The sequence below is a fragment of the Haliotis rufescens genome, unplaced genomic scaffold (genome assembly GCF_023055435.1).
Source record: "Haliotis rufescens isolate VD_foot unplaced genomic scaffold, xgHalRufe1.0.p SCAF_51, whole genome shotgun sequence".
Lineage (NCBI taxonomy): Eukaryota > Metazoa > Mollusca > Gastropoda > Lepetellida > Haliotidae > Haliotis > Haliotis rufescens.
Window position 1 is genome coordinate 1,256,755 of NW_025964235.1, and position 26,032 is coordinate 1,282,786.

At 44.3% G+C, this 26,032-nt stretch overlaps 2 protein-coding genes and 1 long non-coding RNA gene across 16 annotated transcripts; 2 read left to right on the top strand and 1 right to left on the bottom strand.

The window, feature by feature from the left end:
• The first annotated feature begins 413 nt into the window (after positions 1-413).
• Positions 414-9,131, top strand: LOC124140654 (serine/threonine-protein phosphatase 6 regulatory ankyrin repeat subunit A-like). Of its 2 annotated transcripts, none has more exons than XM_046508333.2 (2): positions 414-563; positions 4,172-9,131. In XM_046508333.2, exons 1-2 carry the CDS (start codon positions 559-561, stop codon positions 5,967-5,969), a joined length of 1,803 nt encoding a protein of 600 aa, XP_046364289.1. In that variant the 5' UTR covers positions 414-558; the 3' UTR covers positions 5,970-9,131. The 2 variants fall into 2 exon arrangements, with proteins under 2 accessions (XP_046364289.1, XP_046364290.1); XM_046508334.2 differs by lacking the exon at positions 414-563 and adding an exon at positions 719-1,125.
• A 2,720-nt stretch (positions 9,132-11,851) lies between these two features.
• On the top strand, positions 11,852-20,186 carry LOC124140659. 2 transcript variants are annotated; one of them, XM_046508343.2, is made up of 2 exons: positions 11,852-12,020; positions 19,096-20,186. In XM_046508343.2, the coding sequence occupies exon 2, from the start codon at positions 19,142-19,144 to the stop codon at positions 19,871-19,873; it is 732 nt and encodes a 243-aa protein (XP_046364299.2). In that variant the 5' UTR covers positions 11,852-12,020; positions 19,096-19,141; the 3' UTR covers positions 19,874-20,186. The 2 variants fall into 2 exon arrangements, with proteins under 2 accessions (XP_046364299.2, XP_046364298.2); XM_046508342.2 differs by lacking the exon at positions 11,852-12,020 and adding an exon at positions 17,243-17,578.
• A 27-nt stretch (positions 20,187-20,213) lies between these two features.
• LOC125374097 lies at positions 20,214-21,324 on the bottom strand. Of its 12 annotated transcripts, none has more exons than XR_007218517.1 (6): positions 21,071-21,324; positions 20,939-20,986; positions 20,741-20,788; positions 20,543-20,590; positions 20,411-20,458; positions 20,214-20,326 (listed from the first exon to the last, which is right to left on the bottom strand). It is a non-coding gene; the product is annotated as an uncharacterized LOC125374097 (long non-coding RNA). The 12 variants fall into 12 exon arrangements; XR_007218513.1 differs by having other exon boundaries at positions 20,675-20,788; XR_007218509.1 differs by lacking the exons at positions 20,741-20,788; positions 20,939-20,986 and adding an exon at positions 21,005-21,052 and having other exon boundaries at positions 21,137-21,324.
• Between the last annotated feature and the right edge of the window lie 4,708 nt (positions 21,325-26,032).

Consider the following 26,032-nt stretch of genomic DNA (forward strand, 5'->3'; position numbering starts at 1 on the left):
AAGGCCGGTAGTTAACTTTATTTGACAGTGGGGTCAAATATTTGTACAAATATCACTTGTCTCAAACTTGTATTTTCATGATTCAAATAAAACTGTTTTCTATATTTAAAAAATCCAAAGGGGGGGGGGGGGGGGGGGGGGGGCAACTGCCCTCCCTGCCCCCGGCTGGCTACGGCAATGTAATTTTAGTTTTTCAATATTACTTGTGTAATATATCGCACACTTGTATAACCTTGGATGGGTTTCGTCTTTGAACGATATTCAGCCTTTGTACGGTGAATTCTGACATGAGCTTTTGCGATTTTTGTTAATTAGGATTCGGGATTCAGGGGAAACCGAGCTGACACCCTCATTACTTCCACGACCATTAACGACAAATTCATTGCTGCTTCTAACGGCGATAAGATCCATGGAGTTATGTCCCTTTCATCGTATTGATCACATGATCTCATTATGACGAGGAACCGTGATTCGGCTTGTGTTTACAGCGACACGCACGACCTGACGAGAAATGCAGTGTACGTGCAGTGACAACGAATCTACTATTTGTCTGTCAACATGAGGTGAGTATCCACACCACCCGCCATGCACGAAACTTTGCAACATCAGCTAGTAAATGATATTTTCATAGTCTTGGGCAATGGCCGAGCCAAGATCTGGGCCTGGGTCACTGTTGTTTACTCCAGACGATATGCTATTTATATCACCCTGTTTACCATCTCAGCTCCCACCGACTTCTACTCAGGAATGTGCAAGCGTAAATTTGGCCACTAGATATTTGAGTCGCGTCATTTTGATAAAATTCTGATAAATATTGATATCTAAACCTCGTATCCTGTCATTAGAGCATCTTAATATCCACAAGCACTGGATGGCGGGGAATATTTCGCGGCCTGAATAATGCATCGCGCTAGACGTGTTTACATCAATGTTACACCGGGGATAGATGAGGGCCGTTGACTCCAGTCTGCGCCACTCTGCAGTTTACACCACATAGTCCCACGTACCCATCCTAGCGAACCGTTATTCCAAGAATATGAGGTCGCGTGCTGCAAGCGTTACGTGATGCGACATCATGTCTTAGTGGGAGATTGATTCCTTCGATAGGTTTACCAACAATATGAGGTAAGACGTATTTACTGTATACATTTCGTGTTGAATGTAAGTACGTATGTTGAATGTTATCTGCGCGGCGTTTGAAAAAGTTCAATGTTTTGAAGACGTCCGCCACGGCTACATCTTTCCGACGAATGAAAAAAGGAGCTAGATCTTAATCTGAGGAACACGTAGTCCGCCTGATTCTTAAAACGAACTAGCCTACTTAAACGAATATATTTATTCCAGGTGTTTGGAATTCGGTTTTTTGTTTGTGCCCATGAATTTTCCATCATCGAACGGAAGGTGTATGTTCAGCTTCTGGAATCACAGCATGCAAAGCACCTGTGTTTTGAGGATGATATTGACGTAATTAAAATATGCTATTTATCTCGTGTAGCATTCTTGATATGTTTTTATCACTTTTAAAGTTTTCGTAAAATTGTTTGCGCGGTTTTCACTAATCTATGTAAAAATACATCCTTTCTACACATCCATCTTCAGTGTAGTGACACACTGTGTTGAAGGAAGACCCTATTAGAACATAATTATACAGCACAGCTGGTCAATTAAGGGAGGTAATACAACAATAATGGGAGACAAGAATGGCAAAGTTTTTAATTAAAACAGTGCATGACAAGGAAATAGTCTAATATGACGGGGTTAGATGGAAGTAATGACACGGCATATGGTGTATTATAGATTAGTTATGACAGCCCAGACATGTGTCTGTCTTATTTCCTCATTGATCCTGTTAGAGTGCTTTAGGTTGGCTTTGATCCATATTAGGACTAACAGGTAACCCACATTTACGATTACAAGATACAAGGGTGTGGGATAACCGAAAGCAGTGTGGTAGTAAGATGCTATTGGTAAGTAGCACGGTCCTTGGTGTTTTGGAGTTATTTCCCTTTGTATTGTACAGGATGAGTCTGTTCCACAGTGGACAGTATATATATATATTCTCATCTTTCATTAACTTCAGACAGTGTATGACAGAAATATTGTCATGGCATGTATAGTAGAAACATCAGGTGTTTCTTGCACATGAGCTCCATGCAGATATGGAGCCTAAATGTATTTTCAATGTTCATCAAATTGTCATCTAAGGAGCATTGTGACATTAACCACAAGCAGCATGCACACTGTACTGTGTGATATCATGGCACATTATTTCATCTGGCCCAGCAACCAATACGATGGGTCAACTGCAACTGATACAGCCAGGATACCTACTAGGCACAATATGATTAATAGTCAGCATTACATTTACTTTATGTTTGTCTTTCATGTTTTCCCCTGTAGATGCCTCCCACATGGGGATACGTATGCAGAGTAGTTCCCCTGTAGACGCCTCCCACATGGGGATACGTATGCAGAGTAGTTCCCCTGTGAGTATCACCTAAAATCCCATCCATGTTGGGATTCCAGGCTGAATTGTTCCCCAAGGCTACACCGATAGAACCCATTCTCGTGGGTATTCCGAATAGTTCCCCTGCTGGAACCCCACAGACACCACCGTGTGATAGAACCCATTCTCGTGGGTATTCCGAATAGTTCCCCTGCTGGAACCCCACAGACACCACCGTGTGGGTGTTCCAGGCAGAATATTTGCCCAGTGGTTACCCTGCAAATGCTGCTGATGTGGTATTCTAGGCAGAATAGTTTCCCCGTGGTTACCCTACAGATGCTGCTGATGTGGTATTCTAGGCAGAATAGTTTCCCCGTGGTTACCCTACAGATGCTGATGATGTGGTATTCTAGGCAGAATAGTTACCCTTCAGATGCTGATGATGTGGTATTTTAGGCAGAATATTTGCCCAGTGGTTGCCCTGCAAATGCTGCTGATGTGGTATTCTAGGCAGAATAGTTGCCCCATTGTTACCCTGCAAATGCTGCTGATGTGGTATTCTAGGCAGAATAGTTACCCTACAAATGCTGCTGATGTGGTATTCTATGCAGAATAGTTGCCCCGTGGTTACCCTGCAAATGCTGCTGATGTGGTATTCTAGGCAGAATAGTTGCCCCGTGGTTACCCTACAGATGCTGATGATGTGGTATTCTAGGCAGAATAGTTACCCTTCAGATGCTGATGATGTGGTATTCTAGGCAGAATATTTGCTCAGTGGTTACCCTGCAAATGCTGCTGATGTGGTATTCTAGGCAGAATAGTTGTTACCCTGCAAATGCTGCTGATGTGGTATTCTAGGCAGAATAGTTTCCCCGTGGTTACCCTACAGATGCTGATGATGTGGTATTCTAGGCAGAATAGTTACCCTACAGATGCTGATGATGTGGTATTCTAGGCAGAATAGTTGCCCCGTGGTAACCCTGCAAATGCTGCTGATGTGGTATTCTAGGCAGAATAGTTGCCCCGTGGTTACCTGCAAATGCTGATGATGTGGTATTCTAGGCAGAATAGTTACCCTACAGATGCTGATGATGTGGTATTCTAGGCAGAATAGTTGCCTCGGGGTTACCCTGCAAATACTGATGATGTGGTATTCTAGGCAGAATAGTTACCCTACAGATGCTGCTGATGTGGTATTCTAGGCAGAATAGTTTCCCCGTGGTTACCCTACAGATGCTGATGATGTGGTATTCTAGGCAGAATAGTTACCCTACAGATGCTGATGATGTGGTATTCTAGGCAGAATAGTGCATCTGTGGGTTCGATTCCCGGTTCGCCCTGATAATGTTTCGAGGTTTGTCAACACCATACCCATGGGTTTCACCAAAGTGGTGAATGTAAACCTGGATCACTTAATTTAGGTTACATATAATTGAAATACTCGTTCACTCACAAATATTATCCTTTCAAAACTTGTCCCCCCAAGGTAGTTCCTGGTTAGAATTAGCATTCCATGCTGGTTGTAAGAGGCGACTGGATTGGGTAGACATGCTCGATGTCCTGTTGTGTGTGTCTCATAATATCTGTATCTTTGTATCATCTGACCTAGAATGGTTTATTTACAGACTGTCATACAACTGATTGTTGAAATGCAAACAAACAAATACGAATCAATAGTTTTGTAGAAATAGACCTAACATGTCTGACCTCTTACTTCTCTTGCAGTGTCTTCAGTGATGTGGAACAACATGACTGTCAAGTGGTTGCCTCCGTAGTCAACAGTGACATCAGCGAAGAGGGGTTGCATCAGGGGCTGTTTGGCGTCATCAACCAGGAGTGTCCAAGATGCGTGGCTTCCATCTTGAAGTTTGGGGTTCCAACGGAGGTTCATGATGCTGACCACTTCACGCCTCTAGCCGTCGCAGCCAAAGTGGGCTCAGCCCCGATCGTGGAGCTCCTGCTGCAATGGCACTGCAGTGCCTCGTCCCCGAGTGGGCCCTTGGGAAACACACCGCTACACAACGCCTCAGCAGATGGCCATGTTGATTGTGTGCAATGTCTTATCAACGCCAATGCAGATATTAATGCCAGGAACACCCAAGAGGACACTCCACTCATACTTGCCGCTATGCATGGCCACTTGCCAGTCGTGAAGCGATTGCTAGCCTTCCACGCCTCCGTCAGACGGAGGGGTTACCACGAGAGAACTGCCCTACATTGTGCAACAGAAAATGGACATTTGAGTGTCTGCAGGTTTCTAGTGAGTGCCAAAGCTGATTTAGAGGAAGAAGATACATTTGGCAATACTCCCTTGATATGTGCTGCCGAGAAGGGCTATGTGGAGCTGTTGAAGTTGTTTCTGTCCAACAAGTGTGATGTGAACCGCATGAGCCACAGTGCCGCCACTGCTCTCCACTATGCGGCTCAACATGGCGACAGCGTCTGCTGTGGGATACTTCTGCAGAACGGAGCCGAAATAGACGCCCAGGACATCCGTCGCTTCACACCGCTCATGATGGCTGCCATGAATGGCCATGATGATGTAGTGGGTATGCTCATAGATTGGAAATGCAATGTTAATATGGTGGCTTACAACAAGCGTATTGCCCTCCATCTGGCTGCTGAACGAGGCAAACTCAAGTGTTGTAGTCTTCTTTTGAACGCAGGCGCAAGCATCGATAGTCAAGACTCTCTGGGATGTACGCCAGTGCACATTGCAGCTCTCAAGGGGCATGTGCAGGTCATGAAGTATCTCATAACCAGCGGTGCTGATCTCCACAAAAGACCAAACAATGGCCACAGTCTCTTGCACTATGCGGCAGCCGGCGGCAACGAGGATTGCTGTCAAGAACTGATCTCCAGAGGCTTTGATATCAACGCCCAAAACAATGATGGAATCACGCCTCTCATCAGCTCAGTACACACCAAGCAAGTGACGACCGCACAGCTACTGCTGCAGGCGGGATGCAAGACCACCTATCGTGGCCTTCATGGCATGACAGCGCTCAACGAAGCAGTCTTCTACAACCACCCACTTCTGCTGTCAATGTTGTTAGATTACGGAGCCGACCCAGACATTGAGGACGATGCAGGAACTTTGCCGCTGTGGTTCGCCGTCGATCAGTCTTCCATGGAGAACCTAAAGCTGTTGCTGAGGTCGAACTGCGGGTTCAACATGAAATCCACACTGAGCAATTCCTGTGGGCCATGCAACGCAATAGAGCACGCTCTGCACAAACAAAAAATTCAAGTCATCGTTTGGCTAATTAGCACTTATTGTGAGGAGGCTGCCAATGTTCTTCGATCTCACCTGTCCGAGTCAGACAAGTTGTCTTCCATGAGCAAGACCTTCCTCGCCAATGTCCATGAGCAGCTTCAGGCACCACAGTCCCTGCTTTGTCTTTGTCGGAAGCAGATCAGAGCTGAGTTGGGTCAGGGGAAGATCATCACCAACAAGATCCGGCAGCTGAAACTGCCTAATGTTCTCAAGAACTTCCTGGACTTCAGTGATCTCACGGAGTAGCAAGTTGCTTCCGGGGTGTGGGCCAGCTTCCAGGTAGCTGTCATGTAAATACCTATCCAAGAACGATGGACGCCAATCATGGCAATTGGACATGTGCTTAAGTCACAAGTAAATGGTAGTATTATAATTACAATTTTGAAAAATGTTAGATGGAAGTTTTGATCGTAAGAAATCCTAGTTGTATCTGTCACTTAACCAGAGGAAGGTCGTAAGAGTATGGTTGGAGTGTTGTGGTGTCAATATTGTTTCTCATGTTGAGGAACGGCCATTTTGTCTTTTCTGGGTGGACATATCGGGGAAATACTATAAATTGTAACACAAGGGAGGGAATACCGGGTTCAGCTTTTGGACAGTGAGACGTGATTTGAGAGCTGGGGAAAATTGTCGATCCCTTAACTATTCTATATTACTTACGATAGAATAAAAATAATCAAAGTGTTTAAATTAATAGAAGCAAGGGTGCTGTAACATGTTGGCGTCTTGGTTTGAATAGGTGGGTCACGTGGGACATGTTAAACCGGAAGTACACGCATTCAAACTGGACTTAGGCACAGTCCAACAGGAACCTTCCCTGGGAGAGGCATGGCTATATCGCTCGGGAAGGTCCGGTTCCAGATATTGTGCAATACTTTGAGGGAAGATAATTGTATTAGTCAGAAGCGACAGTATACCTGTGTCAAGGAAGTGATCCTAACACAACTCTGATATTGAGTGCCAGTATAGACGTGTTAATTGGAGCTTCAGTATTGATAACAGATAATGCAATCGAAGTATAACTAGTCATAATTGTCAGTATTATGATTACATATGCACCTAACATGTTGACTAGAATAGGCGTGGATAAGTGTTGTGTGTAGTAAGGCTTCATGGACCATTTTGTTTCCAGGAGATTCATGCTTTCGGGAGTCTGTTTTACTACTTTTATACACATGGACGTATGGCAATGCCAGGCCTTTATTGTGGTAAAGTCAAGTTCTTTTGGGCTTCGAAAAAATCACCAAACGATGTCTTTCTACAGTATACATTCTCAACTGTCCTCAAAACAGTCATTTAATCTTTCATCAAGTTTCACATGCGATGGTCGCGCCTCATGCATCACGTGTTCAATGTATAGGTTCAGAGGCCCTTTGGGGAGCTGCTACAGGTGTACCGGTGAGTGACTTGATAAAACGCTTACAATTTCGTAATTCGGCGTGGGGGAACGGTTGGCCCAGTCGTCTAAGGCGCCGCGATTCGCTGTGCAGAGTTGCGTCCCTTGGACACGCCAGAAACCTATGGTTGGTTCGAATCCCGGTTCGCCCCTCATTATGTTTCTAGGTTTGCCAGCACCATACCCGTGCTGGTGGGTTTCACCAAAATGGTAAATGTCTGAGACCTGCATAACTTCGGGCTTGCCTCCCACATTAAGCTGACACGTCGTGATATAACTGCAATACTGTTAAAAGCAGCGTTAAACACAACTCGCTCGCTCACGTAATTCGGTGTAAAGGTATAGAAGTTACGACAGTTTCACTCGATGATGATCGCATAGTTGATGGTCGCTGATACGTGCATATACTACTCAACTATCTATATGGATACTGATATATGGAAGACTGGTGTATAGTGGAATGCAGGCTTATATCTCTACCTAAAGTTGGTGGTATATGTTTCTTATGCACTCTCTAGAAGCTGCTGAAGATGACGAGCATTGGTTTGTAGTGAAATTACTTGGTAGACCTGTACCATGACCCCCATCCGTAGCTATAGACTTGTAATGTGCTACTCAGCCCTTGGAAGGGATAGACGGGGGGGGGGGGGGGGGGGGGGTCTGAATGTTCTCCATTGGTTTCAAATGTCGCCGTATCTCATATTGCAATGGAAACGACGCATTTTCAACTTCGTCGAAGTCCTAGTCTGTCATACAGACGCTGAAACAAATATATCTAATGAAGCCCATGCAAGTCTATATTAGTGGGCAAATCTAGATTACTGCAGTATCTGAAAATGAAGAGTCTCCGGGCTCCCTTTTATTATATTTTTATTAAGATAATTTAATAACTGTTTTTTTGTAGTAAGATATGTTCATGTCCAGAGACTAGATGTGTGTCTACCCAAGTCCCGTTATCCCTGCTAAGATGAGTAGTAGAATTACTACAGGAAGAGTTCATTTGTCAACAAGTTAGTATTCAATCCACTTGCACATTTCCTCTTATTACACCAACAGTATCGTCGTAAAACATATAGAGAAAAACACTTCGCCACGATAGACTCTTGATACGACAAACAAATGTAATGTTAATCAAATCAATGTTTAATGTACTGCTGGTTGTCAGACATTAATTATTATTTTGTGTTTATATGTTGGTATAATTGTGCTATGGATCTACAAGCATTACGACGAACAGTTGATGGTAGTGCAGGTTGTGATGGGGCGGGTTGGCGGGTGTAGATGATTAAGAGACGGTAAGGTAATGGGAACAGGTCAGCAGCACTTTGATGTGAAATTGTATCGCGTAATTTTTTTTATTTATTTGGTTTACGGACCGAAGCGAAGTCAGGAATGTACTAAATAGATCCACGTTTAAAGCTTGTATAACCGCCTAGCCAGAAAGTCACATATTAGGAGAAAATAAATTACAAATTAAGTCCCTGCCTTAACTGAGACAAAAGAAGACCGCCCAGTGGCCCCCGATAGTCTGTGAATGTACTCCTGAGCTACCACGAATACTATTTATTGATACAGCAGTACCCAACCAGTGTCTGGCTTTGCAAATGTTATAAAACGTACATTCCTGTAACATTTCATTTTTTATATTCTTCCCCCCCGTAAATATCATATTTGTTTAACAAAACAAAACATAAATGACGAGTTTATTTCGACCGCCCATACCCAAACGTTTTACCAAGTAAATCCGTAAACCAACTAATGAAAAAAAGGCCATAATTATCCGTGCCCTTCAGAATGAACACCTGGGTATTGTGTCGGGAGTGTGCGGCGCCATGTCGTATAGGTTGTTAGACTGTTATGCTATTATCGTTTAAGTTTATTTTGTTGAATGTCATAGAGATTATTTTGTGAATCTAGTGCTTCAGTCAGGTGTTGCTAAGATGTAAATTATACGCATATATTATATATTTACATATATACCATTATTAGAATAAACAAGCAGTTTATTAAAATATGTTCTGTTATTCTAAGATTTCTGAATCGGGCGGCACTGCGTCAACATTGTAATAGCTGACATGTTTCGTTTAGACATCTGAGTGAGTGAGTGAATTGCTGAATGGTGTTTTGTGGCTACATTAGATCCTATGTTTTAATGCAGTATGGGGCCGGTCGGGTAGCCTCGTGGTTATAGCGTTCGCTCGTCTTTCCGAAGACCCGGGTTCGATTCCCGACATGGGTACAATGTTTGAAGTCTATTTCTGGTTCCCCCGCCGTGATATTGCTGGAATATTGCTTAAAGCAACTCATTCACTAATGCAGTATGATAAACGGTTCTGAGTTAACGCAGTGAGTGAGTTGCTGATGGTATTTTGTGGCTATATTAGATCCTATGTTTTAATGCAGTATGATGAACGGAGTTAACGCAGTGTGTGATTGAGGGTGAATGTTTTATACGGTCAGGCCGAAGTCTAGTCCAGGCGTAACAGTGGTTGATAACGGGGCCCCGTACCACAAAGCGATCGTAGCGCAACGACAGTCATAAGTCTCTGTAAAGTATGGGAGTTACGATCACCTTTGCCCTACGATAGCTTTGTGGAATGGACCCCTGGCTGTCAAAGAACGTTTGGACACAGTCGGTAGGGACCAACATTGTCAATGCATGATCCCTATGACAGGTACCTGTTGTGACCATGCACCCGACGATACAGCCAGGGACGATACAACTGTGACTGGAGACGCAGATTTCCAGCGTACGTGTGCCTTAACTCCACAGAACTTTCTCTCCCAGAGACTCCCTCGAGTTGACAAGCACTGCGTATTGTGGACATAATATATACAGGGAGAAAAGCCTGAGGTACTGGTGACCTATTTGTCCCGGGGCCTCAACAGGGAGAAAAGCATGAGGCACTGGGGACCAACTGTGCCTCAGAATACCAACACAGAAACAAGCACGAGGCACTGGGGACCAACTCTGCCTCGGAATACCAACACAGAGACAAGCACGAGGTACTGGTGACCAACTCTGCCTCGGAATACATACCAACACAGAGACAAGCATGAGGTACTGGGGACCAACTCTGCCTCGGAATACAAACACAGAGACAAGCATGAGGTACTGGGGACCAACTCTGCCTCGGAATACAAACACAGAGACAAGCATGCTATACTGGAGACCTATTTGTCCCGGGGCCTCAACACAGAAACAAGCATGAGGCACTGGGGACCAACTCTGCCTCGGAATACCAACACAGAGACAAGCATGAGGCACTGGGGACCAACTCTGCCTCGGAATACCAACACAGAGACAAGCACGAGGTACTGGGGACCTATTCAAGCATAAGGCACTAAGGACCAACTCTGCCTCGGAAAGCCAACACAGAGACAAGCATGAGGCATTGGGGACCTATTCTCCACAGGGAGACAAGCTCGGTGTAATCAAACAGAATATGTCTTTTGAATTTTGTGAATTAGAACGTGTACGACGGTAGCAACAGCAATATTTTATTGAACTACCAGAAGGAGAGTTGCCACTTAAAGTCGTATTGTGGCCTCTCGAGACCACTTTATTGTCTGGTTTATCAATGCTGATGAAGTGGTTATGCGTGAATCAACATTATATGCAGTTATTTAACGGCTATAAACGCTTTGATCGCGCAAACCCTGAAGAGACCAGTGTGTGTGGATCACTGGGAGTGACTCTCTCTATTTGGAAATATAACGTCACTACATATAAGTATTTCATATTGACCGAGAAGGAGCGTTCAACCGTATTAAGATTAAAGGGTTACATACTGTTCCAAGACATATATTAATTATACATAATAAGTTCCACAAACCTTATTAAACCGTTCAGAGTTGTGCACTAACTGCAAACGTCTTTGAACGGCGATTCTCTCATTGTGTTCCTGGGTTCCACCTTGGCAATGGTCCGCCCGTACACTGTCACCTACAACGATGGAGCTTTGCCATTATGACGAGAAAGACGAAACATTTTGCGTTAAATTGAAAAAAAATAATATGGAAATTGTTTTCGAATTCCAGTTAAGCAGAGAATGCGAACAAATGCGTAATGGTTATATAGGTCCGGTTTGATTGAAAAATGGGTTTGTGGCTTTTTTTTGTCGACAAGTTAATGAGTATTCAAACTATTTAACTTTATTTTATTTTTCTGAATAATGAAAACAACATTAATGTTAATGTGGAAGTGTGAACTATTATAATTAACAATTTTGCTTTTCCGGATTTTTGTGTGCACTAAACAATACAAACTAAAAGTTGGAAAGCACGCGATCTTTCTTACCTGTATCCATTAATGAAACACTTTCAATATTTACAAAACGTATACTTAACACAACCTTTATAAAACTAGAATGTATGCCTTCTTTATCCCAGTTCATGAATACGTATAATTAGTCATGCGCCGCGACACATAGTTCTCCGAGTTCTTACCGCGTGTTACAAAGACCGTGATCACTTTCAAATGGTGGCCCCCAACTGAATTATGCTATTACAATGTTGTTGATTGTTGTGTAAATATTGGGATCCCATAACCCCGATGTTTACCGATAACCCGCGAACTTCCCTCAGGGGGGATCCCTTGATCCGAAAATCGTCGTGTGTTGAGCCACCCGACACTGAAACAAGTTATCTGGGAATGCGCGAACAAAGGGCGCCCCCAACCGTGACTGCATTTAAACAACCACTTTCTCTCTGGGAGCAGACCCGTAAGTGCCTCCACCCTAGTCTGCGATGACAATCGGACAAAAAACTGAATTCACCCACCCACTTTGTGTACGACGCACTCGAATCCTGGGCGCGTGGATCCATCAAACGGAGCGACCCCACTCCCGCCACTGGACGCACGGCAGAAGACACCGTAGATGAAAGTACTTGTTTCTAAGGTAAGCGTACAATTCCTTGTCCTAGTAAAAGTAAATGTTTTGGCAAAAACCATTTCAGTATTTAGTCCCTGTAATCTCATCCTAAAGCTGTTGTTGTTGTTTGTTGTTTAACGCCGCACTCAGCAATAGTCCAGATATATGACGACTGTCTGTAAATAATCGAGTCTGGACCAGATAATCCAGTGATTGACATCATGATCATCGGTCTAGGCAATTGGATACGATGGTTTGCATCAACCAAGTCAGTGAACCTGACCACCCGGCGTTAGTCGCCTCTTACGACGAGCATAGTCGACTTTTCGACAAGCATGGGTTGCTGAAGACCTATTCCACCTCGGATCGTCACGGGTTCTCATCCTAAAGCTGCATCCCGCATGCTAACAGGGTGTGGTCGTGAGTTCCAATCACTGATCCGCCCTGATTACGACCATTGGTCTGTAAGAACCATAACCGCGATCGTTAGTTTCACCAAGTGGGGAACATGACTGTTCAGAACGTCGTTAACACAACTCATCACTCTGTCGTCAAGTCGAGTGAGTTAATGACGTGTGGTGTTGTCTGCCGCCTGTCCGGTAGTCTGTCGTCTGTCGTCAACGTTTGCCTTATTGACATCTCTGAAACTAAAAGACCCATACGATGTAAGCTGCGGGGGCACGAGAGGCCCAGTGGTGGACAGTAACCTGTGATCGTGGGTTCGATTCCCAGATTCGCACTGATTATGTTTCTTGGGTTGTCTGCAGCCTACCCGAGCTCGTGGGTGTCTAAGTCTTGCATAACCTCGGACCCTCTCCCACATCAAGCTGACACGCCGTGATATAACTGGAATACTGTTAAAAGCGGCGTTATACCCAACTCACTCACTCGGACTTTTCTCCCACATCAAGCTGACACGCCGTGATGTAACTGGAATACTGTTAAAAGCGGCGTTAAACCCAACACTCACTCGGACTTTTCTCCAACATCAAGCTGACACGCCGTGATATAACTGGAATGCTGTTAAAAGCGGCGTTAAACCCAACTCACTCACTCGGACTTTTCTCCCAAATCATGCTGATTTGACGTGACAACTGAAATACTGTTCATAGGGACGTTAAACCATATTCGCCTATACTGATTCAATATTAACAGTTGAAGTCAACCCCCTGTAGTCTGTCATACAGACCCTAAAAGAAATATATCCAATACAGCCCATGCAAGTCTACAATATATGGCAAGTCCAGATTACTGCAGTATCCGGATGAAAATGAAGAGAGTCTCTGCGCTCCTTCTTATTATATTTTTAGAACCATAATTTAACAACCTTTTATCTGTAAAATATGTTCATTTCAGAGACTAGATGTTAGTCTAAACCTGTAGAGACCTGGCAGAAGAATATATTTTAAACTCTGGAATATATAATCATTGTTAGTTTAATGATGGACAGCTGTCCGGAACCGGTCTGAATCCAGTCCTCAAGAGTCCTTTCTGATACATATTACCAAGTATCCTCACTTATAGGGGAGACTTTATAACATTTTGTTACGGCCTGTAAGGGTCTCCTTGCATAAAATATCAGACATTTCCGCACACATGGAGTCGAAGTATTCTAGGCATGCATCATATAAAGCGATGTCCCAGGTTTCCGACAGGTGCGTTATCACACACGGTACTCTGCGTGAGAAGTATGTCACGTGATGTAAATATGCATGGAAATCTTGGGAACGTTCAAGAGCATAGAGCTGACCACAGTCATTGAACATAGTCTAGTGTCAGCATGTCGGCCAAGGACGCATCAACACTAGTATGGGCAGAGTTGCGTCCCTTTGACTTTTGATCGTGGTTTGAAGCCGATTCCTGTTCGCCATCATTGTTTTAAGCACCACTGTTTACTGCAGTACTGTTGAAAGCAGCGTTAACGAAACTTCACTCACTCACTCACGGCGTATGCTCCTTGGTCTTGTCAACGCCAAAACACGTGTAAACGTCACATCAAGCCGTAACACAACCGATGTACTGTCGAAAACATCCACAGACAGTATTTTATTGGTTCATAGACAGGTACTTGTATATCGTGTGACGAGCGTTACCTTCTGGTATCTGTATTCCTGGGACCTATTCTGACCCCGAATTACCACACTAAGGCCTGACTGGAGACAGTGGACCAGGTCACTCACTGACACCGCTGCGTCGTTATGTCACGTTATGGCTCCACGAGCAAGGAGCATTATCTTCTCCGTCACGAGATTCGTTACAGGTGCAAGGGTTTGAGTCAGTCCGAGGAACGCTGAATGTAACCCACGGCAAAATGAGGACTTGCACACTGACTAGAACTTGGTTCTGTAAATAACGAATTTAGTGTGTTGTGAAATTGTAAAGACTCGATCCGTGTCTGGCTGACAGTGGCAGTCTACAGCAATCTATCAATTTACCTTAGGGTCTATTTGACACATCTTTTTTTAATCACCTTTCAATTGACTTTCACTTTGTGGGAGTTCATTGCATTATGCCAGCTCCACGTCCATACAGTTTGGCCCTCACTCTATGAAGGTTCATGCTCCAATGAACACACTGAAGTCAAGTCTTACATGTAATAGACCGTCACGTACCACGATATGCCCAACACGTATTATCAAGGAACTGCTGAAAATAAGCTTGTTATTTGTTTCCTGGTGGAATTTTCCTCCCAGTGTGACTTCCTTGTCTGTACGAGTGCAGCTGTACATATATGCATTGACGTGTTAATCCATATGCAGACTGCCGCAAACACTTGCACATCGTCACTACGGTACACTGTTACTGAGCAGCTTCGTGTACAACGACTTCCTGAAACCTCAGCCGACGTCATAAGTAATTTGGTTGGCGCCGCTTTGAACAGAATTTCAGTTGTAGGTTACACAAAAACAAATGTTGTTGTTTTTCCATAGTTGGTTGGTTTGTTGTTTTACGCCGCACTCCGCAATATTCCAGCTATATGACGGCCGTCTGTAAATATTCTAGTCTGGACCAGAAAATCCAATGATTAATATCATGAGCATCGATCCACGCAATTGGGATCGATGACATTCATCAACCAAGTCAGCGAGCCTGACCACCCGATCCCGTTAGTCGCCTTTTACGACAAGCATAGTCACCTTTTACGGCATTTTCTATCGTTCTATCTAGTTCTATCGTAACGTTATATATATACTGTATTAAATAACTACAGTAAACTACGGTTTTAACGAACTCAAATGGACCACTAATTTTTTGTTCACTATAATCGCAGTTCGTTATAAGCGTATATTCAACATATTTACAAAGCAAATGACCGGGCCAAAAAATACCCAGTTCGTTATATCCGTCAGTTCGTTATAAGTGCGTTCGTTATAAACGTTGTGTACTGTATTCATTCAACAGCCATTACCTGTACATGTGTGCACAGTCTGAAGCAGTAATAAAAACAAACAATTTGGCTAGCTGAGCCAGTTCCTTCTCCCAGTGCAGGAAGCTAAACACGTCACCCATGCTCCGCACCGAATGTCACCTGCTTGAAAATCTATGTGGTTCAGCGGAAGTCATCATATTGAAAAAGACAGCACTAAATATTGAAAAAGACAGCACAAAATATTGAAAAAGACTGCACTAAATATTGAAAAAGACAGCACAAAATATTGAAAAAGACAGCACAAAATATTGAAAAAGACTGCACAAAATATTGAAAAAGACTGCACTAAATATTGAAAAAGACAGCACAAAATATTGAAAAAGCATACTTAGTTTTATTTTTTTACTGGGTGGATATACATTTAAAAAACATAAACAAATCGTACACAATATCATCCAATGACAGCTGTCAGATGACTAAATGCTAGGGGCACAACTGATTCTGATAAGGCATGGTGCTGACAAAAGTCATATTTGTACGAATCCTTACAAGGCTAAGGGACACAACTCTGCAGATGGGCTATCCCCCAGACAACGTTTTACATAGGTGCTGAATCAGATAAAACAGGCGTGGCACCGATAGATCACGTATGAAATCAATATGTCATATTTTATCCAAGTGATCACATATTGCATTAATGTAGCCGTTGTGTTCGTTTGTCTGTTTGTTTATTGTTTAACGCCGCACTCAGCAATAATCCAGCTATATGACGGCGGCCTGTAATTAATAGAGTCTGGACCAGGCAATGCAGTGATTGACATCATGAGCATCGATCCACGCAATTGGGATACGATAGCATGCATCAACCAAGTCAGCGGGCCTGACCACCCGATCCCGTTAGTGGTCTTATACGGCCAGCATGGGTTGCTGAAGACTTATTCTACCCCGGATCTTCACGGATCTATAGTCGTTGTGTAGTCGTTGAGTGTTGTATATTCAACCTAAAATCGCTGTGTGGTGAATTTTAAACCTTAATCATATACGCGCGTGTACTGTTACTGAGTGTCAAGACGCAAAGTTGAATCCAGGCGTTGGGAAGACCCGTGGACAGTTTGACAATAGGTATTCCCAACTGGTATCATTTACCAAGTCTGTTATAAATGATGTTAAGACAACAATACAACTGACATATTCATTCTGAGGCGTTCCGCGTATTGAGTTACCGGCGGGTGAAACAGACAACCACGTACCTGCCGCCATGTTACACTCCCAGATCAGTAGTCGCGTCACGCTCCGTGTCTCCAGTACCGTAGTGAGCCGTTACAAGCGCCTCAGGGTATTATTCCGGCTTAAATATTAACAGCAAAGGGTAAAAGATCAGTTATGGAGTCGTTATAAGTCGGTTGATGAGAACTGAATAATATGAAAATAACAATCTGATTTTTTGTTTCACCATGACATTGTGACAGGCGTTCAAGGGGAGATAATTAGTGATGTCTCCCAGCAAGGCGAGTATGCATGTAGTTTTATAGCTGCTTTTATGCTCATGTTGGAAGGAAGTCAAGATGTGACCATATCTCCGGTATGTTTCTGCCAAACCAAGCATCATTAGAAGCGAATTTGGTATTCTAACCCAGGACCTGCGGATTCAAACATGAAAACTTTGCACAGCGAATTAGGGCGACCTAGACCATGGTACGCATTTAAAATGTAAACATTTTTTTAAATCAACACTCAGTCTACTAGGCAATGTACACGGTCTTACTTTAAAACTGCTAATCTTTTTTCCGTGTTTAAACACTGTAACTTCAAGTCAGAAGACTGGTAAACAGGGATCCTCAACTAAAGTTTTCAATAAAGCAATGGTGTGCCCCTGTCGGATCGGCCTGTTACTGTATTCCACAGCAACTCCCTTGCCAATAAATATGGTAACAGGTAGATGTCCCGCAGTGATTTGCTGAAGCAATGATTTGCGAGGACAGCTATGCGCCGTCTGAATAACACAATTGTGGTAATTAGATCTAAGATTACGAACTTTGTATAGATCACTTAATTCGTGAGTTAATACGTTCCAACGCCTGTTGTTGAAGCACCTGATCGTGTGCAGTTGTGGAGGCCGATGTCGTCAGTGTGTTGGTGAGCACGTAGTTCCTGTAGCGGATAGTTGCCACACTGCTGGTCTCGTGGTATTTTACAAAATGGAGGTCCCTTCACAGTAAGTTCAAATAATACATTTTGATTTACTTCCACAGTATTGCCCTCAAACGATCCCACAGCCCTGAATAGTTCGAGATACAGGGTAGTGAAACATACGTTTGATATATATATATGGTTAGGTCGTGTAACAAAATAGTATATAGGTCGAAATATACCATTGTTAGTTAAACGCTGTGTGGCCAGGCATCAGTAGAACACTGTGTGGTCTATAGGCAGAGCGCCAGTAGAACGATGTCTGGCCTATAGACCGAGCGTCAGTAGAACGATGTGTGGCCAACAGACCCAGCGTCAGTAGAACGATGTGTGGCCTCTAGACCCAGCGTCAGTAGAACGATGTCTGGCCTCTAGACCCAGCGTCAGGAGAACGATGTGTGACCTGTAGACTCAGCGTCAGTACAACGTTGTGTGGCTTTTGACCGAGTGTCAGTAGAACGATGTGTGACCTGTAGACCGAATGTCAGTAGAACGATGTGTGACCTATAGACCGAGTGTCAGTAGAACGATGTGTGACCTATAGACCGAGTGTCAGTAGAACGATGTGTGACCTGTAGACTCAGCGTCAGTAGAACGATGTGTGGCCTATAGACCGAGCGTCAGTAGAACGATGTGTGACCTGTAGACTCAGCGTCAGTAGAACGATGTGTGACCTGTAGACTCAGCGTCAGTAGAACGATGTGTGGCCTATAGACCGAGTGTCAGTAGAACGATCTGTAGCCTGTAGACCCAGCGTCAGTAGAACGATGTGTGACCTGTAGACCCAGTGTCAGTAGAACGATGTGTGACCTATAGACCCAGTGTCAGTAGAACGATGTGTGACCTGTAGACCGAGCGTCAGTAGAACGATCTGTAGCCTATAGACCCAGCCTCAGTAGAACGATGTGTGACCTATAGACCCAGCGTCAGTAGAACGTTGTGTGACCTGTAGACCCAGCGTCAGTAGAACGTTGTGTGGCTTTTGACCGAGCGTCAGTTTGCCTCACTCAGCAATATTCCAGCTATATGACGGCAGTCTGTAAATAATCGAGTCTGGACCAGACAATCCAGTGATTAATATCATAATCATCGATCCACGCAATTGGGACCGATAACATGTATCAACCAAGTCAGCGAGCCTGACCACCCGATCCCGTTAGTCGCCTCTTACGACAAGCAGAACGATCTGTAGCCTATAGAACGAGCGCCAGTAGAACTATGTGTGGCCTATAGACCCAGCGCCAGTCTTCAGCAACCCATGCTTGTCGTAAGAGGCAACTCACTTACTTGGTTGATGCAGTTATCATATCCCAATTGCGTAGGTCGATGCTCATGATGTCAATCACTTTACTGTCTGGTCCTAATTCTATTATTTATGGAAGGCCGTCATATGGTTGGACTATTGGAGTGCGTGAAACAACCAATCATCAATCAATCAATCAGTAGACCAATTCATCAATCCGGGTTCGTTTCCCAACTTGAGTTCTCTGAGCCTATTCATGTCCCTCTGAGAACTATACCCAACGCATTCACTACTTTCAGGGTACAGGTTCTGAAACAGCAACTGCAGGACAAGAACCCCCACAAGATGGAGAACCTGAGCCAGATACCCACCCTGGGGGACCAGCGTCTGTGTCACATCCACCGCAAGGTGTCCCGCGCTAGGAAGAACATCATCGTCCACAACGAGAAGATAAAGATGAGGAGTGACATCTTCGCCAAGAGCATCGATCGACATAAGCAGACGGAGGACTTCCTGGGCTGGCAACGGAGCCTGCCCGTCAAGAGGTCCTTGATGGAGAAGAGAGGTCTTCAGAAGTGCTTGAGGAGGAAGCGCGAGGCAGCGTCCCTCACGAACCATCAAACGCTGCTGTTCGGCATGTACGAGGGTGAGGACCTGACCTCCTTCAGACCTGAGATTCAGTCAATCATCGATCGAATGCATCCCCGTGAACGACGGTTGAGGAAGGTGGAGCAGATGAAGGTGGAGGGGAAGGCGACAGGACGTCTTGTTGACTATAATCAATCACTGGACAAGTTCCACACACTAATGGAAGATCACCACACGTTTTTGAGGTCAAGTTTTGAGAAACTCCGAGAAAAAGATCGAACCTCCACACCAGCCTATCTCACGAGAAGGCGGAGCACATTTCGCCTGCCGCCTTTAGGAAACAGTAGGGTACATAGGCTTAACTCCAGACAGCAGACGACTGAAGTTGTGGACCATCTACCCATTGTGTCCACACACAGACGGGACATTGTTCAGGGAAGGAGCGACCTTGAGCCGGTGGTCCCGAGGGCCAACACAATCATGACCTAGGTGGGTCCAGTGTTGTGACGATGTTAGGAAACCACACGAAGTTATCTTGCTAGGGCTGCTGTGTCACGTGCTGCCACTGTTGTAACAAGTGTTACATACACCCCCCAGTCGGACTGGTGCATGTTTATAGACTTGGTCAAATCTGTTTGCAAATTAATATTTGACAGTCTCCACGAATGTTATTTTTTCATGAGAGATAACCGCTCATAAATTATCCTATCAAACTGGTTGCCCCACGTCGGCCTTAAAATGTAACACCGCGACCACCTTCTATCGAAATCACATGAATAGTAATAAAATCCTCCACACCTTGTCTCAGTATGGTGAGAAGGTTCCAGGGTCGAGTAACCAGTGGACGAGTCTGGGTACACAGCTGTGTTGATATGAGGCCAAACATAGTTGAGCAAGTCTTTTTTAATGGCACATTAATGTGTTTGTATCCGGGTGATCCACCTCGCTTGGCTGTTCCACCTCAGTACTGGTGTTCTGTGTGTGCATGTTTGTATCCGAGTGATCCACCTCTCTTGACTGTTCCACCTCAGTACTGGTGTTCTGTGTGTGCATGTTTGTATCCGGGTGATCCACCTCGCTTGGCTGTTCCACCTCAGTACTGGTGTTCTGTGTGTGCATGTTTGTATCCGAGTGATCCACTTCGCTTGGCTGTTCCACCTCAGTACTGATGTTCTGTGTGTGCATGTTTGTATCCGGGTGATCCACCTCGCTTGGCTGTTCCACCTCAGTACTGCTGTTCTGTGTGTGCATGTTTGTATCCGAGTGATCCACTTTGCTTGGCTGTTCCACCTCAGTACTGATGTTCTGTGTGTGCATGTTTATATCCGGGTGATCCACCTCGCTTGGCTGTTCCACCTCAGTACTGGTGTTCTGTGTGTGCATGTTTGTATCCGAGTGATCCACCTCTCTTGACTGTTCCACCTCAATACTGATGTTCTGTGTGTGCATGTTTGTATCCGAGTGATCCACCTCACTTGACTGTTCCACCTCAGTACTGATGTTCTGTGTGTGCATGTTTGTATCCGAGTGATCCACCTCTCTTGACTGTTCCACCTCAGTACTGGTGTTCTGTGTGTGCATGTTTGTATCCGAGTGATCCACCTCACTTGGCTGTTCCACCTCAGTACTGATGTTCTGTGTGTGCATGTTTGTATCCGAGTGATCCACCTCTCTTGACTGTTCCACCTCAGTACTGGTGTTCTGTGTGTGCATGTTTGTATCCGGGTGATCCACCTCGCTTGGCTGTTCCACCTCAGTACTGGTGTTCTGTGTGTGCATGTTTGTATCCGGGTGATCCACCTCGCTTGGCTGTTCCACCTCAGTACTGATGTTCTGTGTGTGTATGTTTATATCCGGGTGATCCACCTCGCTTGGCTGTTCCACCTCAATACTGATGTTCTGTGTGTGCATGTTTGTATCCGGGTGATCCACCTCGCTTGGCTGTTCCACCACAGTACTGATGTTCTGTGTGTACATGTTTGTATTGTGTCTGTAGTATATGTTGATAATGATAAAAAGGGCCAAAGGTGTGTCTACTTTGGGCATCATTTTTATATACACTATAACACAATCACATTACCATGTTTGTAGTCTGGATATATCAACAGGAGTTGCAGTGCATAATCAAACGCATGAACCCCATACCTCGTCATCTGTAGTCAACAATATAACAGCTGTATCAAATGGAACCAACAATATAACAGCTGTATGACGTCACCTGTAGTCAACAATGTAATATGAATTCACAATGCCATTTAGAAAGTGGTCAATGTAACAAATGTTATGTTTGGGATAACACTTTCTTAGTAATATTAAACAATTTAATATTTGTATCACCTGTAGCCAACAATATAACAGCTGTATGACGCCATCTGTAGTCAACAATATGACAGCTGTATGACGTCACCTGTAGTCAACAGAATAATAGTTGTATCACTTCCACCTGTAGCCAACAATATGACAGCTGTATGACGCCACCTGTAGTCAACAAAATAACAGCTGTATCACCTGTAGTCAACAATATAACAGCTGTGTGACGCCACCTGTAGCCAACAAAATGTCAGCTTTATGACGTCACCTGTAGTCAACAGAATAATAGTTGTATCACTTCCACCTGAAGCCAACAATATGACAGCTGTATGACGCCACCTGTAGCCAACAAAATGACAGCTGTATGACGTCACCTGTAGCCAACAATATGACAGCTGTATAACGTCACCTGTAGTCAACAGAATAATAGTTGTATCACTTCCACCTGTAGCCAACAATATAACAGCTGTATGACGTCTCATGTAGTCGACAATATGACAGCTGTATCACCTGTAGCCAACAATATAACAGCTGTATGACGCCACCTGTAGTCGACAATATGACAGCTGTATGACGTCACCTGTAGTCAACAATATGACGGCTGTTTGACGCCACCTGTAGTCAACAAAATAACAGCTGTATCACTTCCACCTGTAGCCAACAATAAGACAGCTGTATGAAGCCACCTGTAGCCAACAATATAACAGCTATATGACGTCACCTGTAGCCAACAATATAATAGTTGTATCACTTCCACCTGTAGCCAACAATATAATAGTTGTATCACTTTCACCTGTAGCCAACAGTATAACAGCTGTATGACGTCACCTGTAGCCAACAAAAAAACAGCTGTATCACTTCCACCTGTAGCCAACAATAAGACAGCTGTATGAAGCCACCTGTAGCCAACAATATAACAGCTGTATGACGTCACCTGTAGCCAACAATATAATAGTTGTATCACTTTCACCTGTAGCCAACAATAAGACAGCTGTATGACGCCATCTGTAGCCATCAATATGACAGCTGTATGAAGCCACCTGTAGCCAACAATATGACAGCTGTATGAAGCCACCTGTCGCCAACAATATGACGGCTGTTTGACGCCACCTGTAGCCAACAATATAACAGCTGTACGAAGCCACCTGTAGCCAACAATATGACAGCTGTATGAAGACACCTGTAGCCAACAATATAATAGTTGTATCACTTCTACCTGTAGCCAACAATATGACAGCTGTATGACGCCACCTGTAGCCAACAATATAAGAGTTGTATCACTTCCACCTGTAGCCAACAATAAGACAGCTGTATGACGTCACCTGTAGTCAACAATATAATAGTTGTATCACCTGTAGCCAACAATATAACAGCTGTATGAAGCCACCTGTAGCCAACAATGTAATAGTTGTATCACCTGTAGCCAACAATAAGACAGCTGTATCACCTGTAGCCAACAATATGACAGCTGTATCACCTGTAGCCAACAATATGACAGCTGTATCGCATGTAGCCAACAATATGACAGCTGTATATCGCGTCGACCTGTAGTGAGTTGGGCTAAACGTCATCGTCCCCACACCACCAAATCTATCACCACCACCACCATCACTGGCATCAAGACATCAAAGAGTGCCACTCACCTTCGTTTAACTGAGGCAAGCTGCATTTATTACCACGCGATTCCTACGAGAAAGATCATCTTATATAGATATTGGACGGAAACCCATTGTTTAATTTGTCTGCAGACTACCAATCAGGCGGTCCACGTTTACGAGTGACGTCATTTCTGTGATGAGTTCACGTGCTTGTGATAATTACCAACAACTGTTGTTTACACTGATAGTCACACATGTTTGTTTGTTTAGAATGATCATCATACTTTGTTTCTGTAAAGTAGGTAACGATGACATGTAAGGCAGGCTCTTTAGATTGTGTGTTGACGGTGTATGACCACTAGTGAATGACGTTTATTCCGTAAAGGGGCCATCCTCCCATTATACAAGGTACATTGGTTTTATCATTTCACCTGTACAGAGCGCTCACTGTAACATCCGGGGCCTTCCTCCCATTATACAAGGTACATTGGTTTTATCATTTCACCTGTACAGAGCTCTCACTGTAACATTCGGGGACAGCCTCCCATTATACAAGGTACATTGGTTTTATCATTTCACCTGTACAGAGCTCTCACTGTAACATCCGGGGACAGCCTCCCATTATACAAGGTACATTGGTTTTATCATTTCACCTGTACAGAGCGCACACTGTAACATCCGGGGACAGCCTCCCATTATACAAGGTACATTGGTTTTATCATTTCACCTGTACAGAGCTCTCAATGTAACATCCGGGGACAGCCTCCCATTATACAAGGTACATTGGTTTTATCATTTCACCTGTACAGAGCTCTCACTGTAACATCCGGGGACAGCCTCCCATTATACAAGGTACATTGGTTTTATCATTTCACCTGTACAGAGCGCTCACTGTAACATCCGGGGACAGCCTCCCATTATACAAGGTACATTGGTTTTATCATTTCACCTGTACAGAGCGCTCACTGTAACGTCCGGGGACAGCCTCCCATTATACAAGGTACATTGGTTTTATCATTTCACCTGTACAGAGCGCTCACTGTAACATCCGGGGACAGCCTCCCATTATACAAGGTACATTGGTTTTATCATTTCACCTGTACAGAGCTCTCACTGTAACATCCGGGGACAGCCTCCCATTATACAAGGTACATTGGTTTTATCATTTCACCTGTACAGAGCGCTCACTGTAACATCCGGGGACAGCCTCCCATTATACAAGGTACATTGGTTTTATCATTTCACCTGTACAGAGCGCTCACTGTAACATCCGGGGCCTTCCTCCCATTATACAAGGTACATTGGTTTTATCATTTCACCTGTACAGAGCTCTCACTGTAACATCCGGGGCCTTCCTCCCATTATACAAGGTACATTGGTTTTATCATTTCACCTGTACAGAGCTCTCACTGTAACATCCGGGGACAGCCTCCCATTATACAAGGTACATTGGTTTTATCATTTCACCTGTACAGAGCGCTCACTGTAACATCCGGGGACAGCCTCCCATTATACAAGGTACATTGGTTTTATCATTTCACCTGTACAGAGCGCTCACTGTAACGTCCGGGGACAGCCTCCCATTATACAAGGTACATTGGTTTTATCATTTCACCTGTACAGAGCGCTCACTGTAACATCCGGGGACAGCCTCCCATTATACAAGGTACATTGGTTTTATCATTTCACCTGTACAGAGCTCTCACTGTAACATCCGGGGACAGCCTCCCATTATACAAGGTACATTGGTTTTATCATTTCACCTGTACAGAGCGCTCACTGTAACATCCGGGGACAGCCTCCTATTATACAAGGTACATTGGTTTTATCATTTCACCTGTACAGAGCGCTCACTGTAACATCCGGGGACAGCCTCCCATTATACAAGGTACATTGGTTTTATCATTTCACCTGTACAGAGCGCTCACTGTAACATCCGGGGACAGCCTCCCATTATACAAGGTACATTGGTTTTATCATTTCACCTGTACAGAGCGCTCACTGTAACATCCGGGGACAGTCTCCCATTATACAAGGTACATTGGTTTTATCATTTCACCTGTACAGAGCGCTCACTGTAACATCCGGGGACAGTCTCCCATTATACAAGGTACATTGGTTTTATCATTTCACCTGTACAGAGCGCTCACTGTAACATCCGGGGACAGCCTCCCATTATACAAGGTACATTGGTTTTATCATTTCACCTGTACAGAGCGCTCACTGTAACATCCGGGGACAGCCTCCCATTATACAAGGTACATTGGTTTTATCATTTCACCTGTACAGAGCTCTCACTGTAACATCCGGGGACAGCCTCCCATTATACAAGGTACATTGGTTTTATCATTTCACCTGTACAGAGCTCTCACTGTAACATCCGGGGACAGCCTCCCATTATACAAGGTACATTGGTTTTATCATTTCACCTGTACAGAGCGCTCACTGTAACATCCGGGGACAGCCTCCCATTATACAAGGTACATTGGTTTTATCATTTCACCTGTACAGAGCTCTCACTGTAACATCCGGGGACAGCCTCCCATTATACAAGGTACATTGGTTTTATCATTTCACCTGTACAGAGCGCTCACTGTAACATCCGGGGACAGCCTCCCCTTATACAAGGTACATTGGTTTTATCATTTCACCTGTACAGAGCTCTCACTGTAACATCCGGGGCCTTCCTCCCATTATACAAGGTACATTGGTTTTATCATTTCACCTGTACAGAGCGCTC